Here is an 18139-nt window from a genome sequence, read left to right on the forward strand (position 1 = left end):
AATTACATATACTATTGCATTTAATTTTTTTGAAAAAACGCGCAATGTTGGTTAAATTGCAAGACAACGCCCCCTAGCGTCTATGTTCAAAAGCTTATTATTATTGTTTATATGGTATAATATAGAGTAAGAAACGCTCTTTTAAACGAGCCCTCGCTTGTTGGATTCCGATCATCCAGTCCAGAGTTATTAATATTTAAATAAAAACAGATCTAACCTTCCCCCACCACTTTATTTTGGTAGATAGGGGAAAATGGCTCTAACAAAAAATATTCAAAATTTACTGAAGATTAAGAAGCTATTACTTATAGTACACCTTATCTAGGCAAAATTGTGTAAAAACTCCATTTTCTTATTTTTTGTTGCAGTTGCGTCCCCTAGCGGTCGTTCTACAAACTTGAAAATAATTTCCAGCAATTTCCCATAGCCTCTTTAGTCACAAATATTTTTTTCCGCAGCACCTACGGCTAATACTTTCCGAGATACAGCCGAGAGCTATTTTTAGTGGGACACCCTGTACAATAACGTAAGGCATTTAAAAATAACTTTGCCATCAAAATGCATCTTTTGTGGATAGTTTCTTTTTTGATTTATCTCAGTAACTTTTTTACGGAACCCTAAAAATCACCAAAAAACGGCCCACCAGAACAAAATATATTTAACTTTAAAATAAATAATTTTTTTAAGGTGTCCGTGTGTCGTGCCGGACAGTGTATTGTTTGTACAGAGTGTCCCAACAATTTTGTTTGCAATATTGTTGCTCTTTCGTTACCAATCAACGAAAAGAACCAAAATTTGCAACCAAAGTGGCACCTCATACATAAAAAACATTCCTTTGAATCTAGACATAAAGGAGATATGTATACAACAACAAAATATTCTAATTAACATGAACAGATTCAACTTTTTAGTATCATTATTGCTATATAAAACAATCTTTAAACGAAACAATAAAAATCACAGTGATTTCTCTAAAATATCACATCAATTATTATAGAATGAAAGAGGACGGACTATCTCAAGATTTTTATGCAGATATGGGTTTGAGTGCACTTTACATATACAGGGTGATACAAATACGAAAAACCTTTTTTTAAAAATCAATAAAAAAGATATTTAAAAAAAGAAAACTTTAGTTTCTTACTATATGGGACACCGTGTGTCTAAACATGACTGTTACTTTTTTAACTTGCCACCCTGTATACTTTTGTACGGATCCAATGGGATTGTGAGGAACTATTGGCCCATCAGTGCTTTAAGGCTGGTTCTTGCTTCAGATGTTAACCCTAACGTTAACAATTTTAGGGTAGGTATTAACCCACCCTAAAGCTGCGTCCACATTGCTCGCGAGCAGGCCGAACGAACACGTGAAACACGAAAAACGTGGCAAACAGTCGGAGCGAGATGTTCGTGGCGCTCGCGGTGCTCCACGTGCTTGCGATCACGTAAAATGCCTGTTTCGATTGTTCGGCTCTGTCGCGGTACACCAAAGAGACGCTTCGGAGCCATGCGAGCATACTTTACGGCGCGGCGGTTCGAAGCGCTCGAGCCGTTTGCGTTATTTCTTTAGTTTTTAGTTTGGTTTCATTCATAAGATTCGGTATTTACTCCAGTATGATGATGCTACCATGATTTTTTTTATTTTTTTTTTATTAAAAAGTTGTGTTTTGTTCTTAGATTAATAATATTAAATATAGCTTTAATAAAATATAACTCTGTATTTATATTGCCTACTTATTTTAATCTGATCTTTGAGAACTTTATTTAAATTTTGGCATACGCCTGGTACTATTTTTGAAATGCTTTGCTTGGAAACTCTGAGTAAATAACCCAAGCTGGTATGTGAGTCTCCAGTTGCAAAGAATCTTAATGTTATGGCCAATCTAAACTCTTTCTTCCGGAGTACACTTCCTTAAAGTTGTATTTTTTCTTTCTATACGGGGGCCAACTAAGTTAATAAGTCTTTCAAAATCAGTTGCGGACATGCGATAAAAAATATTAAAAAACATCTGTTTGTAAATTGCGTAGATGTTTACTTTCACTGTGCTGGGATCTACTTTTGAAATTATTAGACATCCAACACTGCCTTTTTTCTCTTTGTCTCCTTCGTTTCGCAATAATGATCGCACTAGCAGCCGCTATTAAAAATATTTCGGTATCATCCATGTCCGAACAGCACGAACGCAAGCACTACATTACAATGTGGACGCCGTTGCTTGCGAGCCGAAAGATTTTGAGAAACACGACAAACAGGAAGCGCAAGCAACGCGAGCACAATCAGAAGCAAGAGCGCGACAGGATCACCAACAATGTGGACGCACCTTAAGGGTAAGGCTAGGACTAACATTTGAAATATGAACCAACCGTTACCTAGACTTATTTCTAGTTCTTTAGACCGTTCTTTTTCTGTTTGACTTCGAGCAGTTGAGGGTGATTTTCAACTATGTTGAGCAGAATGCCCTCGATGTACGTTCTCAGCTGCCTGTTGACCTCTTGTTGTTCCTTCAAGGCCTGGTGTACCTGGAAGAGTTAGAGAATAATTTCTTAAGTTATTTGAGGAACCTTCCACAACAGAGACGTTCGCATTCATAACTTATTATTATATTGATTTCTGATTCAAATCCACATTAATTTATTTAGGATAATTTATTAACTAACACAATTAAGTATGTAATTAATTATTATTTGAGTGGAAATAATGGTGGTATATCTAATTGGTATACTCTTTTACAAAGATGCCTCTGTATGTATGTATATCTATTTTACAGTACACAAATTGTTCAATATGAATTTGTAAGGCATGCAAGAGGCCCCTCGCGGGCCCGTGTTCCGTCGAACACGTTTGAACGTCACGACGTCGGTAGTTACGTCACTGCGCGCAAGGCAGTACTGGCCGTGACACTCACCTCGTCGTGCGACATGATGTCCAGCTCGCGCGCCAGGCTGGTCTCGCCGTTGGTGAGCATGCGCTGCCCTGTCTCGAGGCCGGCGTGCAACAGGCTGGCCTGCAGCTCGTCGTTGGCCTCGCGCAGCTGGCCGTTGGCCGCGCGCAGCGCCGACATCTCCTCGTGCAGCTCCTCGAGGCGCAGCGTGTCCGGGCTGGTGGTGGGCAGCGCGGGCGTGCGCGTCTCCGCCTTCAGCCGGTCGATCTCCTTGGAGAGGTCCTCCAGCAGCTGGATGTGGTTCTCGTGGTCTTTGATCAGTCTGAAATAGGGGGAAACAGTGCAGTCGTTATCAGTAAAATAGTTGCGTGATGAAATTTTGTCAGCATATGTAGGTTAATTCAGAGCACTTTTTAAAAATATAGAGTTCTACAGGGTGTCTCCAAAAAAAGTTACATATCAAAGTTGTGTTTTTTTTTGTAACGGAACACCCTATATATTAATTGATTTTCGGATTCTGTGAGAAAAATAAAGGAGAGTTTTATAAGAGAAGTATATGACTAAAATGTAAGGTTTTTGACATATTTAACATTTTCTAGAAATAAAGAACAATTTTTAAATTACAATAAAAGCTACCTAATTTGGAATTTACCCAGTATAGCCTAATATGTAGTTAAATTAACTATTGTACTTTAAATCAAATTAAAACTTGATCCAAAAAGTTATACAGGGTGAGACAAAATTAATATTGAACAATGGCCACCTTTAAAAGCATGTTACTCTTTTAAATGGAACACCCAGTATATTATTCCGATATTCAATGGAGAATTCATGTCTTTTCAAAATATTATTAAAGTTGCGTACCCCTCAAACAAAGATTTTCCTAGATATTTTTATTTACATGATTTGATCTGAGTAGATCTTTATTATTTCATAAAATCTAGGTGGCTGTGATATGTCTGACGTTACTTCAACATAGCTGTCTAATTAGTCCAACTTAACAACTAGTTATCATTTTGTGTCAGTTAAAACAAATAGTGTCAGTTAAATTCTCAGAAATTTCCGAAAATGCAAACTTATCCTACATCAGAAAGAACTGATATGATTCTATTAGTTGATAAATGCAGTGTGCATTCACCAATTAATAGAATACTTAAATGCTCCTGATTTTATCTAGTCTGGGTTTTTTTATGGGGATATGTTAGAGACAGTGTTTACAAAACTCGACCAACTATTGTCGACAACATGAGAGAAATTATTGTAGCTGCTTTTCGAGGTAGAACTCCACATAAATGCCTTTTAAAATAAAAAGATCCTTCTGAAAAGACTTAAATTATTTTATGTAGTTAACAGGAAAGCATTTTGAGCATTCGATTTCAACTAGCTAATTTTTGTCACATAATTATAGGTTTATATCTAGTTTTAATTCTGCAATAATTAAAATATGTTTTAAACGTGTATCTTTTTATAACCGTTGAGTATTTTACTCTACAATCTTTAATTTTTGTGAAATTAACAAAAGGTATATCACAGCCACCCCCTAGATTTTTTCAAATAATAAAAATCTACTGACGCAAAACCATAAAAATTAAAATATCTAGGAAAATCTTTGTCTGAGAGGTAGACAACCTTAATAATATTTTGAAGATATATAAATTCCCCATTGAATACCGAAATAATATACTGGTTGTTCCATTTAAAATAAAGGAGTAACCTTTTAAATGTGACTAATGTTCCGTATTAATTTTGTCTCACCCCGTATAACTTTTCGGGTCAAATTTCAATTTGGTTTAACATACAATGGTTACTGTAATTAAATATCAGGTTATACAAGGTCAACTAAAATTTAGGTAGCTGTTATCGAAATTTCAAATTTACTCTTCATTTTCACAAAATGTGAAATATGTCAAAATCCTTAGATTTTAGGTATATGCTTCTTTAATGAAACTCACCTTTATTTTATTCCTAAAATCCGAAAATCAATTAATATATAAGGTGTTCCATTAGAAAAAACACAACTTTGATGTGTAAATTTTTTTGGGGGCACCCTGTATAATTCTTTATATTTTTATAAAATGCTTTCAGTTAACCTACATATGCTGCCAAAATTTCATTTCGATATACCTATAAACTACAGTTCTCCTTGCCCATATAACACAACACAATCCTATAGATATCTTGAGGATATCCACCAAGGATATAGTAAATATCTTAGGGATATCCAAAAACCAGAGGAGGATATTTATGGGATATCCAGATGGGACAAAAAAAATCATCTTCAAGATATCCCTAGGCAAGCCTTTTACGATTATTTGGGATATTAATAGGATAATACAAGGATGATGTTGGGAGCATTATAGAATATTTTTAGATTATTATATGAGGACTGTTATTTGACAATACTTTCTTCATCCTTAGTTTATAGTAAAAACGTTCCCGATTTAGTTTTATTTAGCCACATTTTGACGTTATTCATTGGATATTTTTATTAACAGCTCTAAAATATACCTACATATTATGTCAATGAATTTTGCGTCAAAATTTAGAAGTTTATTTGTATGAGTTAAGACCTTTCAATTTATACTGTACCATCGAAAAAAAAACGGCGTTCAATTGGCTTGAAAATTACGATCGATGACATTCCCCATATAATTTTACATACAAAATAACAGCAATCTTCATTTCCAAGCCACCTCTGACGCCGTTTTTTTCGATCGTTTGGTATTATACCAGATTATACTACCCTTTATGGAGTCTAGCAGTTTATGTCTAGCAGCAACAGTTTACATTAAAGTTAGCACACAGTGGCACACAGGATACACGTATAATTTCTAACACCACACATTCCAGAAACTCACAATTTAAACACAAAAATAGGATTTCTATTCGAATAGATCAAACACGAAAATGGGTTTACGGATAAAGAACGAGCGCTTTTCAACAAATTTTCACCTATAATTTTGTCACAAATTTTTCATTGTGAGACCCTGAGTCGTTCGTCGTTTTTCGACATTAGTTGAGGTTAGGATAGAATTTCTGCTAGAACAAGGCTAGAACCTCTGGCTAGAACTATGAGTATAAAGCCCCGTTCTCAGAACTGCGTCGTGTCGACAGCGACACTGATTGACACTTCAAACGACCAATGGGAGCTGTACTAAATTTAAAATTGACAGCTGTTTGAATTTTGTACAAATCTCATTGGTCCTCTTGACGTGTCGCTGGCGACAGTCGCTGTTCTGAGAACGGGGCTTAAGAAAAAACTAAGTCAAACTCAACCAGTTTTATTAGTTTCAGTCATTTTTAAGCCCATTCAATATCGACAAACGACCGAATTCACCTCGAATTTCACTAAATCAAAGAACTGAATAATACACGATGCAAAAACAAACAAGTGTCGAGATGGATTGTGGGAAATTTTTTGCGCGGGCGTTTTAAATTCTCTGTATTACTGGGAGTGGCCAAGCTCATAAATATCCAAATTTTCCAGAAGATACCAACAGGATATTTTGTTGCCTTGACGTAATATATATCCATCTGTATGGTTTATTGCATTTTATGTAATATAAAAAGTAGTACATAATTTATTTTTCCTAAATATCTAGACGATATTGTTAGGATATTTGATATACATGAGCATGTTTGGATATCTCAGCTGGATGTACATTAGATATGCGACAGAGATATCCATAGGATATTCTATTCTGAGACATCTACAGGATTTCAGGATGTCTGGAGGATATCCTATAGATGTCTTTATAAGATGATCTTATAATGGGACATTCCGACATTCTATGAATATCCTGCGGATATTGTGTGTTATATCGGTGGAGCTTTCGCGGCGTATGAGAGGCGCCACCCTGTATGATGAGTTATAAGTTATAACTCAAGAAAGGGGGACACAATAACTTACTGGCTTTACCTGTTTTCTCTATCCCTGCATTCCTTGACTTCCTCCCTAGCCTCGCTTAGTTCGTAGTTGGCGTCGCGTAACTGGCTGCTCAGGTCGTCCTTCTGTTTTTCCAGCTTTTCCAGTTTCGTTCGCTGTCTGCCCACCTCGTCGCGCAGTTTTTCACACTCGCTTTGCGCATTCTGCAGCCTTATAGACGCGTTTTCCAGCTGCAGCTGTTTTTCCCTCTCTATCCTATGCACCAACTCTTTCGATCTACGCTGTTCATCCTAGAAATCAAATTAAACAAATGAACGAATAAGTTAGAGAAATTTAGGAGGTGATTGCTTATAAAAGAATTGTTTTTATATAGGGTGTTAAACTTTTCATTTTAATTTTTCTCTTTTTTTTTAATAAAATTTACGATAATGTAAATATTGGAGTGAAAATCCGGGGAACTTTTTAAAGTACTGAGGCCTACCTATCATTTTTTATACTCTTCCGCTAAGCCGATTTTAAATTATTTGCAACATTAGAAACATAAAAAATGTAATTTGTACAGGGTGTCCCATTTTGGTTGAAATCATACGGTTATTAGTAAAGATCGGAGGATGCGGTTTGCACAAACCTGTGTCACTTTTTTGTCAAACGGAAGGTGTTGTCAACAAAATTTTCATAGCCCTCTTCGTTTCTGAGCTACAGGGTATTTTGGAAAATTTTGCAATTTGGGACAGCCCCCGTATCTCCGTTATTATGGATGATATCGAGAAGGTGAAAACAGTTTCTTGTAGAACTTTTCACGTAGAATACAGTGGAGTAGTGTGTTAAAAACATTCTGAAAATGTGAACTAAAGTTATATTTTTCCAAATGGAACACCCTGTATATAAATTATATGATCCGCCTTGCTATGAGCTTCTCAAATGTATATATCACTCTATATTTATTATCACTATTTACTGCAATATTTAAAATATATATAATTTTCTTATTAGTAGGCCGTGATAAATAACAAAAAATCAAAATGGTATTATATTAAAATTTTATTTGGAATTGATATATTTTAATTTTGAACTGTTACAACTGAATCTCTGAATATATTTTTTTTATAACGGAATTTATTATAAAGCTTGCATTATTAAAGCATTTTCCAGGTGTTCGACATTGTGTTAGTTGCCACGATATATTTCATATTTCAAAAAGCCCAAAAATCAGAAATCGAGAACGGACAAATCCGGGAATCACGGCCATCATATGAGTCCATTGGTTCCCCAATTCATTGATTTGGGATTTGGGAAATAATAATTTAACAAAATTCTAATATTTTCGTTGTAAGTTAAGTTGTGAGGGGAGACCCATCTTGCTGAAAGTATATTTCACGTAAATTAGCTAAAGGAATATTTAAAAGTTCCGATACGATAGCTTCCAAGATTTACAAATAACGGTAGAGAGTAAAGTTTCCCTAATATATAAAGAATTTATTAGTGGCTCTCAAAATAAAACAAGAGACAGATAGCAGTATACTTTTAATAATTATTCTTTAGTTTCTCTTATTACCAATCATGGCCTACTAATAAATATGACCTTTTAATATATTTTTTTAAAATATTGCAGTAAATAGTGAAAATAAATATAAAGTGATATAAGCCAGATCATATAATTTATAAATATACAGAGTGTTCCATTTAAGTAAACATAAGTTTAGTTCATATCTTTAAAAATATTCTTTTCGTAGAATAACAGACTACGCCATTGTATTCTACGTAAAAAAAAACTACAATAAACAGTTTTCACTTTCTCGAGACATTTAACAATAACAGAGATACAGCGGGTGTCCCAAATTGCAAAATTTTCAAAAAGACCCTGTAGCTCAGAAACGAAGAGGGCTATGAAAATTTTGGTTACGGCATCTTCCATTTGAAAAAAAACGTGGGACAGGTTTGTGCAAACCGCGCCCTTCTATCTTCACTAATAACAACTGAGATACCGTATGATTTCAACTAAAATGGGACACCCTGTACAACGGTAAATCACTCAAGCCACCAGTAATTTACTAAAATTTATAACGTTGAACAAAGAACGTATTTCCAATTTTTGTTGTAATATAACGGAAAGATGTACTTAATACTTAATTATGATAGATAATTACTTTTTTTTAATTGAATATTTCACGACACAAAAAATTGTTTTAGACTTGCTTCAAAAATGTACCAAATTTTCAATGTCTAATGCAAAATTAAAAAAATAAACAACTTCTTCAAAATTCGGCTTGAGCTGTGTGCAACTTTGGCAACCCCGAACAAATAAATGATGCCATTTATTGTTCTGTTATTATATTCTCACTGTTTATAATTCGTAATGATAGTTTTTATAACGTTTTGAAGCAATTCTTCTTCAATTCGACAATCGCTTTCCTTAACTCTCACTTTTCTTTATACGTCTAATTTTTAATTGCTTTGTTTTAAGTTGAATAGAATATTAAAATAATAATTGCATTTGCTGCTGCATTCAAAATCGTAACTGTTCTTATTAAATTGTATCAATAGTATTTACACACTTTTTAAACAATCTTATATCATTTGTAAGAATATTAGTAATATTTCGTTACCTAATAATCGGAATAATTAAGTAATAATTTGAACAATTATCGACTAAAAGAGAGAGTAACCATCGTCATTAATTTGTATTGACATCGAAATGCAGGACATATAATAGATCAAGCCCTTGTTTATTTTATAATGGGTTTTGTGCAAAGTACATAAATCTGGAAAGACAGTGTCAGGGCTTGAACTACAGTGAAATTATTGTGAATCTTAAAAAGCAGCATCAAAATATGTAGTAAAGTAAAATTAAAAAAAAGCAAGTGGTACCTGTAGTTTTTCTTCACATCTTAGCTCTGTGTCCCTCAGCTGTTCTTCCAGCATGATAACTCTAGCCTGTAGAGCAGCATTGTCTGCTTTAATTCTTGTATACCTTTCGTCGGTTTGCTGGGCAGAGTCTTGCAGAACTCCCACTTGTTGTTGTAAAACTGTAAACTGAAACAAGAGAAAAAATATAAATCCAGAGCAATCAACAAATTATTGAAATAGTAGACTAGTTTGATTTTGCTCGTTTGTTGGCTATAAAATTAAGAAACTCATATATTTATCGGATGTTGACGCAATCGTCAAAAAAAAAACAAAATTAAATAATGTGATTAATTTGACGATATTTAAGTTCGTTTTTCTTAAATAAAAAATAAAACAATGCATTACGTTAAAAAAAATAAAAAAGTTATAGCGGTGAGCCACATTTGAAACACACCCGGTATATAATGTATATAACCTACAGAACTTTCATCGTCTGACACACTCTCCAAATGCTTCCTCAAACTGTCAGAGTACATCAAGGTACTGTCAGAATCTTCGTGGTTCCTTTTCTGGTACTGTCCGGTCCCTAAAAATTCAAACTGGCCCTCGTGCATATCGAAAAAGTACTCGTCTTCATTGCTGACACTGTCCGAATCACTCACAACACTACCGTTTTGTTCATGTTCATTCATTTTCGCGTTGTCACAACACTTATTAATTTTAATGTACTGTTAAAAATATTATTTTTTTTATCACCTTTTATAGTCCTAATTGTCAGGGGTACCGAAGAACTACAAGCACCAACGAGGAATCAAGAGACCTAGAAGAAGACCAAACCTGAGATGGGACCATGATATTAAGAAATTAGCAGAGATAACTTGGGCCCGCATAGCCAACAATAGACAACAATGGATCCAATTAAAGAGTATCTAAATATGTGAGGGAAACTACACCATAAATGGAATTGGTTCAATAAGCTGAAAAAGATGATGATGATTTTCATGGAGCAGACCCAAGCAGCATTTGGACGTCGGGACAACGTCGTGTCACGCGACCAAACGTCGCGTCGGGGCGCAACGTCTGCACAACCTCGTGCCACTCGCTGGGTCGAAACAGGTCGAAACGACGTTGGATACCTACGTTGGCTAGCAACCTAATTTAGTACAAACTGCAACGTTGTTTAAAATCCTAATTCACAGAAATACAAAACTATAATAATATGGCGTCTAAGTCGCGTTTTATCCTAAATTGGCATAATTATAGTAAAAATATTATTTTTATGATTTAGTTAGAGACATATGCCAGATGGCAGTAAAGGAAAACAAAACAAAAGTATTTCAGTGTGGAGGATGTTTGAAGATCATAATTATTGAAACACTTAACCGACTCTGTAACTCGCTACCCAAGGCAAAAAAGTTAAACGCAAACAACTTTACTGATAAATGTATTGTTTCTACTTTGAAAAATACTAATGGGCCTTAAAATTAAAGAAGTTTTAAAAAATTTCTTGAATTTTTTTTTAGAAAAATGAGAATAATTTATTCGCAGTCGAAAAAACTGTTTCCGCGTGTTGTTTAGGGTAAAATATTTCAAGCTGGTGTATTCAAAAAGCAGGAATTGCTATTTTAGGAACGAAATATTTTCTTATTCATCAACATGGCGGCTTTCCCTTTGTTGTTTTGGAGATTAAGATGGAGTAGTTCGAGTAGTCGCATACCTGGACTAATAAACTCACAGTTCAGCCTTAACAGGTAGTACTAGTCGCAAGATTGCCTAATTTAGTCATCCTAGAGTCTAGCTTGTGCCGCCCCCTATATTCTAAATAAAAGTTTTTTTTTTATAAAAACAAAAACAGCACTGAACTGTCTGACTGAACAGAACAATGTAGTGAAAATTTAAGATTTAAGGTTATGGTTCAATACAGTTGCAAAAAGGTAGTGGCTCGGCGTCCTACCAACGTAAGAATAAGGAAATCTAAACAACGTTGGAATTAGTAAAACATACGACGTTTGCATAACGTTGGAATAGGTCTTGAAAGTGACGTCGGAAAACTCTTTATTGCTCAACATTGTAACTACGTTGTCCGAATCACCTAAAGAAAACTTAAGCAAAAAAGGTCACAAGACAACGTTTATTCGACGTCGCAGAAGCTTTTACTTTGTTGTAGTACTAGTTCAACGTCGGCACAACGTTACAACAACGTTTACGTTTATTTTAATAGCCAAGGTACGGAGCTAACTATTTTTTGTAACTAATCCAACGTTGTGTTTAGTAAACATGTGGTCGCAAGTCGTGAGAATGCTACTTGGGCGTGAGAAATAATCTAAAAGAAGAAAAATTCTAGAAATATTGCTGCGAAATTTAAAAGCTAAATTAAAGTGAACTAATATGCTCAAAAAACATACGATTTATCGCTTAGCTAAGTAGTTTCCAGAATATCCATTTATTTTTGACATCGTTTCAGTGCAGTCAGTGGTTGGAAACAAATCACTGAATATAAACTAACGAACGCAATGTAAAAATTGAGAATATGTGAATCATAAACAAAGGAATTATGTAATGACATTATAGACAGATAAGAATGTAAACACTGATACTAATTAAATAAATATGTATATTAGATATAAAATTTAATAATGATTTAACTTTGGAAAGCTAATAAATTAAAATAACTAACCAGCAATTCTAATACAATAACAGTTCGTCCACCCTGTAGATAATCCGAAATATTTCTCACATAATTTTATGTTAGTTTAAAAGTACAACAACACTGGTATTTTGTTTATTATCAAGTCACTTATTTACCATTTTTATTTACAAAATATTTATCCAAGCGACGTGATAATTTTAACTTGCATGGAAAATATTGATAGTAATACGGGAGGTTTCAAGCAAATGGTTCAGTAAAAGTGTTTTAGTACCTTTTACCTATCAGCTAAGATGGATTAAAAGCTAGTGTATACACTGGAAGGTTTACCTGCGGTTTTAACAATTTTTTACTAAAAAATTGTATTTATGGTTTAAATTTCCTTTGTAAACACGCAAAGCTAATAATTATTGTAAAAATAGTAATGTTTGGTAATAATCATTAAATATCATATATAGAAAATTACATCCTGAATAGAATGACACACAATTAAAAAAATAACATTTTAAATTTCAATCTGGAGTTCCATGGCCGTGTTAAAATTATTAAATTTTAATCAAGAAGTTTTGGAAAAATAAATTTGATCCTCTAATATTTTTTGTGGCTTTTTCTGGCCGGTTGAAAGATGTCCAAATCATATTTATAACCAGTTTTTTCAAATGGAACGAGGGTGGCTCATTTGCATATTTAAAAAAAAAACATTTTTTATGATGTGTCTATGATGTGTCATTCTGTTCAGAATGTCATTTTCTATCAAATAAAGTAAAGAATTACCGCGTATAGATACCGTTTAAAAATCAAAAGTTGTAGTAATTTCCGTTGAAACAGGAAGTGACCAAAAACAATATTGAATACGTCAATCACTCCTAATTTATGTCATATTGCTAACATACCAAATCCCTTTTTTTTATCTAAAAAAATTATATGTGTGAGCCATTTTTGAAGAGCACCCGGTATATCTAAATTCTACCGTAAAATTCTTTAATAAACGGATTATACAGGGTGAGTATTAAATAAGTGGAAATATGTTTAGGGTTAGTATATTTCGACCCCAGAAACACGATTATGAGTTTGTTTTTTCGTGAAAAAAAAATTGAATATTCGGAAGTTTTTGAAAATTTTTTAATTTTAAGATAAAAAACATAATGATGACATAGCTACATAGGTAGGCTAGTAGATAAAAAAAAAACTCAGAAAAGAATAAGTGGTTCTCGAAATTTAACTAAAAAATCATTCTTTTTAATTTTCAAAGTAAATAACTCGGTTATTTTGGAGTTATTTGAAAAACGGTAAAGAGAAAATATGGTTCTTTTATCGAGATCTACCATAGCCTTGAAAATATTCGCACTTATTTAAGACTCACCCTGTATATAAAATTCTGTATATCACAAGCGCGTCTCAAAAGTGGCTCACCCCCTACAACTTTTTTATTTTTTCAGATAAAAAAACGAGACCTGGTATGGTAGCATATGACCTAAATTAGGATTGATTAACGTATTCAATTGTTTTTGGTCACTTCCTGTTTCACCGGAAATGACTACAGCTTTTGATTTTTAAATGGCACCCTCGGTATATTTTTACTTTATTCGATAGAAAATGACATTCTGAATAGAATGTCATATCATATGTCAACTTTTGACATTCTCGCTTAATAAAAAATTGTATTTTAAATTTCAATCTAGAGTGCCATGGCTATGTTAAAAACACTAATTTTTAATCAAGGGTCCGTGGAAAAATAGATTTGATCGTTTAATCTTTTTAGTGTCTTGTCCTGGCCGGTTAAAAGCAGCCCAAATCGTATTTTCAATCAGATCTCAATTTTTTCAAATGGAACGAGGGTGGCTCAATAGCATATTTGGAAAAAGCATTTTTTACGAATAATTTGATACCACACACTTTTCGGTATTTCGAGTCAAATTTTTGTTATGAACCGCAGGTTATAATTTCAAATAAATCATATGCGAAAATGTCAAAAGTTGACATATGATATGTCATTCTATTCAGAGTGACATTTTCTATCGAATAAAGTGAAAAAATACCGAGGGTGCCATTTAAAAATCAAAAGTTGAAGTCATTTCCGGTAAAACAGGAAGTGACCAAAAACAACTGAGTACGTGAATCAATCCTAATTTATGTTATATACTAACACTAACATACCAAATCTTGTTTTTTTATTTGAAAAAATAAAAAAGTTATAGGGGTACTTTTGAGACGCACCCGGTATATTCAGTCATGACACAATTATTTTTTTTTTGGATAATATGTTGTGATAATATTTAAAGTAATCATTTTTCCTTGTTCATACAGAAGTTATAACATGTGTGATCACAATTTAAAAAAAAACTCATACTAGAAGACAGACACATCAATATCACACTACATAATCACTAATTTTTTTAAAACACTATAACACTTTGCAGTTTTTGCGGAAATATTCTCAACACTAATCAAAAACAAACTAAACTTTCGCGATTCAGTGCGATTTGTTTTTTTGAGACAGAGTTTAAAAATAAACTGTGTATAACCGAATTATTCGTTGATTTTTCTAAGGTTGTATGGCAAAGTTCCATGTATAATCGCGTAATGTCGTACCCACACTGGCTAAAAACAAATATGGCTAAGCCAGATTACGTTGTTGCCTATAAAAATGACACTCCCTTATCAGTATCAGACGTTAAATGTTTTAGAATTTAATTGATAAACTTATATAGACCGGGAGATAGACCGGATGTAATGTACAGGGTGTCCCATTTTCGTGTCTTTTACAGGGTATCTCGCTTAATGGTAGAGATACAAAGATGCGGTTTTCACATCACTACGCTACTTTTTTATGAAACTAAAGATGCTACACGCAGATTTGTCCTAGCCCTCTTAGTTCCTGAAATACAGGACGAATTTGAAAATGTTGCATTTTTTTAGTCCCTTCATATCTCGGTTATCTTATAACTTATCGAAAAGGTGAAAACTGAGCTCAGTAAACATTTTCACGTAAAATCCAGTGGCGTAACTAGTTTTTCGTTGGGAGCTGTCATTCTCGAAATATAACCTAAATTTATGTTTTTTTAATGGGACACCCTGTATATTATTTATTTATTAAATTTGCCTTGTCATGAGCTTTCTAAAAATATAATATACCCTAGATTTATTTTCATAAATAAGGTAAAAAATATGTTTTTAAGGGTATTATTTTATTTTATTTTATTTAACCAGGTAAGTTTGCTTTCCATCATTTTTTTCATAAACTCCACTGAAAATGAGCTTATGCAGCTTTTAGATTTGATTGCCAACTTTCAAAATAAAAATAAAAAAAAATAAAAATCTTGAATTCTGCGTATTTTGGTTACCCGTACTAGTAATTGAAAAGTAAAACAAAATTTGACGTTGAATAAATTATTCAATAATTGTCATGGCCATCTATTATAAATCGGCTGCCTATGGTAAAAAGGTAAAAAATGTACTTTTTCTACAAACGTCAGTAAAAATGTAATTTTTAACGCATGCTGTCAGTGCCTAAAATGTGACATTATGTCACTGATGGTAAAAGTCATTAACTTTTAGCACTGGTCTATGAATAAGAAGACTAAGGAAGGAGCATATCAAAAATCTTAGGTACACCGCGACGGGCCTCAAATATGGCCGACTTAAATTCCGGTTTATCAGTGTCGTTCTAATTTTATTTAAAAAATGTAAAACTATGATGTAGGGTAGACGTGGACTCAATAATTTGTTGTTTTATTTTACGTTGTGAATAAATGTTGGTAGTTATTAAAATTGTTACAAAAATATATAATTCTAATAAAAATAGATAAGTTATAATAAGTATTTATTAACACAAACATCCGATACGCTACTGAAGCAGGTAAGTCAAATTAACGTATCTAAATTCTTTGACATCTAATCTTTGACAGGTAATAAATAAAAGCTAAAATGCAAGAAAAATATATAATTTAGTTAATTTAAGTGAATTTCATAAATGATCGGTTTACTACACGTATGTATATTATATAGTCACTTACTAGCGAAAAGTTGTTCCATTATTTCACTCAATTTTTGCCGAGATCTACCGCACGCTACTCAACCAACTATTGAGTCTTTTTCGATAAATCGCGATAGTGTCACTGTTAATTTAAGTTCTGCCACAATTTCCATCTAGATTTACTACCTTTATACAACTATCAGTAGTAGAATAAATAATAAATAACATAAAATAAGCTCCGTAAAGACTGACAAATCCACAAAATTTCTAATCAAATTCAAATGTGTCAAATGAATCGTCAAACAGAACTGTCAAGGATCCCCACCCTAGAGTGCTTTTTCCGCCCACCATGCATGAATACATGGATAGCATTATGCTCCTTCCTTAGTCTTCTTATTCAAAGGCACTGGTGCTAAAAGTAAGTCACGTGATTTACTTGTAACACTGAAGCGATAACAATTACCCAAGCAACCATAAACTTCATAATTAATTTGGTTTCAGAATGACATATTATGAATTATTCATTAACGTTAAAAGTAATAATACTTTGATAGGTACGAGCATAAACTTGTTTGTAGAAAAAATAGTGTATGATATAATTGCTAAGTGCACTTTTAGCAATTATATCATAAATAACTATTTTACTTTATTTATGAAAATAAGTCTAAAGTATATTATATTTTTAGAAAGCTCATGACAAGGTAAATTTAATAAAAAAAATAATATGCAGGGTGCCCCATTAAAAAAAAACATAAGTTTAGGTTATATTTCGAGAATGACAGCTCCCAACGAAAAACTAGTTACGCCACTGGATTCTAGTTGTATTCTTCTTAGTGATGTGAAAACCGCATGTTTGTATCTCAACCAATAAGCGAGATACTCTGTAAAAGACACGAAAATGGGACACCCTGTACAGGGGGCCGGTTAAGAGATGCCCAAATCGTATTTTTAATCATCTCAATTTTTTCAAATGGAACGAGGGTGGCTCATTAGCATATTTGGAAAAAAGCTTTTTTTACAATTTACTTCAAGTCTTCATGTTATTCAAATTGTAAAATAAACATTCCGATCTCCCGGTCTAGAAAAGCAACAAAGCAATTAAAGGAAACATAATATAATATGTCTTTTAAAACTGTTTTGATGAATACGCCTTACATCCGTATGATTCACAAGGAAAAAACATCTGGAAGTAGCGTATGATGAAAAAAAACGGCGTCATAGTCGGCTTGGAAATGACGATGCATGACATTCACACCATATAAACTTCCCATTGAATAAAAAAACTAAAGAATGAGTCTAATAATCTACGTCATGTCATAAGACGCCATTTTTACAGTTTTTTTTTGACATTTAACTTGATATATTTTCATAGATAAAGGAAACAAGTTTAGATTGGAATGCTCGGCTTGCCGCCAAAACTTATAATTGTTTTGGAGCGCATACGTTGTAGGGCGCTGCTATAGCGGTTGCTAAGAACAACCGCAAACAAGAACAGAATTAATTTTCTCTTGTCAAAGCCAGATCTTCAAAAATTATAAAATCTATCAAAATTGAAACCGCCCTCATTGGAAAAAATAATTAAAGCGTCCATTTTCAAAGTAATTATTGCTATGAGTTTAATTTAAATTTTATTTACTAAATTCGTGATAATTGTGAAAAAGTGGCATTAAAAACTTAAAAAGCTGTGTGAACTGTGAACTGCAAAAACCATCGTGGATCGTGGTCTAACGTCGCTTTCCAATGTTTCATAGGTATTTCATACATTTCCTTATATAAAATAAATTTTGTTATATGCAATACACTGTATTTTATTTAAAAAGTTAAAAGAAAATAATAATAAATTTAAATAAATAATATTTGGCAACTTAATTCCGGAAAAAGCCGAACCGCTCCGAAATTAT

The 18139-nt window shown here is 33.1% G+C and overlaps 1 protein-coding gene across 3 annotated transcripts in view; it reads right to left on the reverse strand.

Moving 5' to 3' along the window:
- Window positions 1–466: 466 nt before the first annotated feature.
- LOC115890077 (rab11 family-interacting protein 4B) overlaps window positions 467–18139 on the reverse strand; it is a 36519-nt gene continuing 18846 nt past the window's right edge. For 2 of the 3 annotated variants that reach the window (XM_030910206.1, XM_030910204.1), the window contains 4 exons: window positions 9637–9801; window positions 6802–7058; window positions 2907–3204; window positions 467–2520 (listed from right to left, as the gene is read on the reverse strand). In XM_030910206.1, coding sequence (XP_030766066.1) covers window positions 2383–2520; window positions 2907–3204; window positions 6802–7058; window positions 9637–9801 — 858 coding nt within the window. In that variant the 3' untranslated portion in view covers window positions 467–2382. The remainder of the gene's footprint in view (window positions 2521–2906; window positions 3205–6801; window positions 7059–9636; window positions 9802–18139) is intronic. The other variant, XM_030910205.1, reaches the window with a different exon arrangement.

The sequence above is a fragment of the Sitophilus oryzae genome, unplaced genomic scaffold, assembly GCF_002938485.1.
Source record: "Sitophilus oryzae breed Bouriz unplaced genomic scaffold, Soryzae_2.0 scaffold_85_pilon_pilon, whole genome shotgun sequence".
NCBI classification, from domain to species: domain Eukaryota; kingdom Metazoa; phylum Arthropoda; class Insecta; order Coleoptera; family Curculionidae; genus Sitophilus; species Sitophilus oryzae.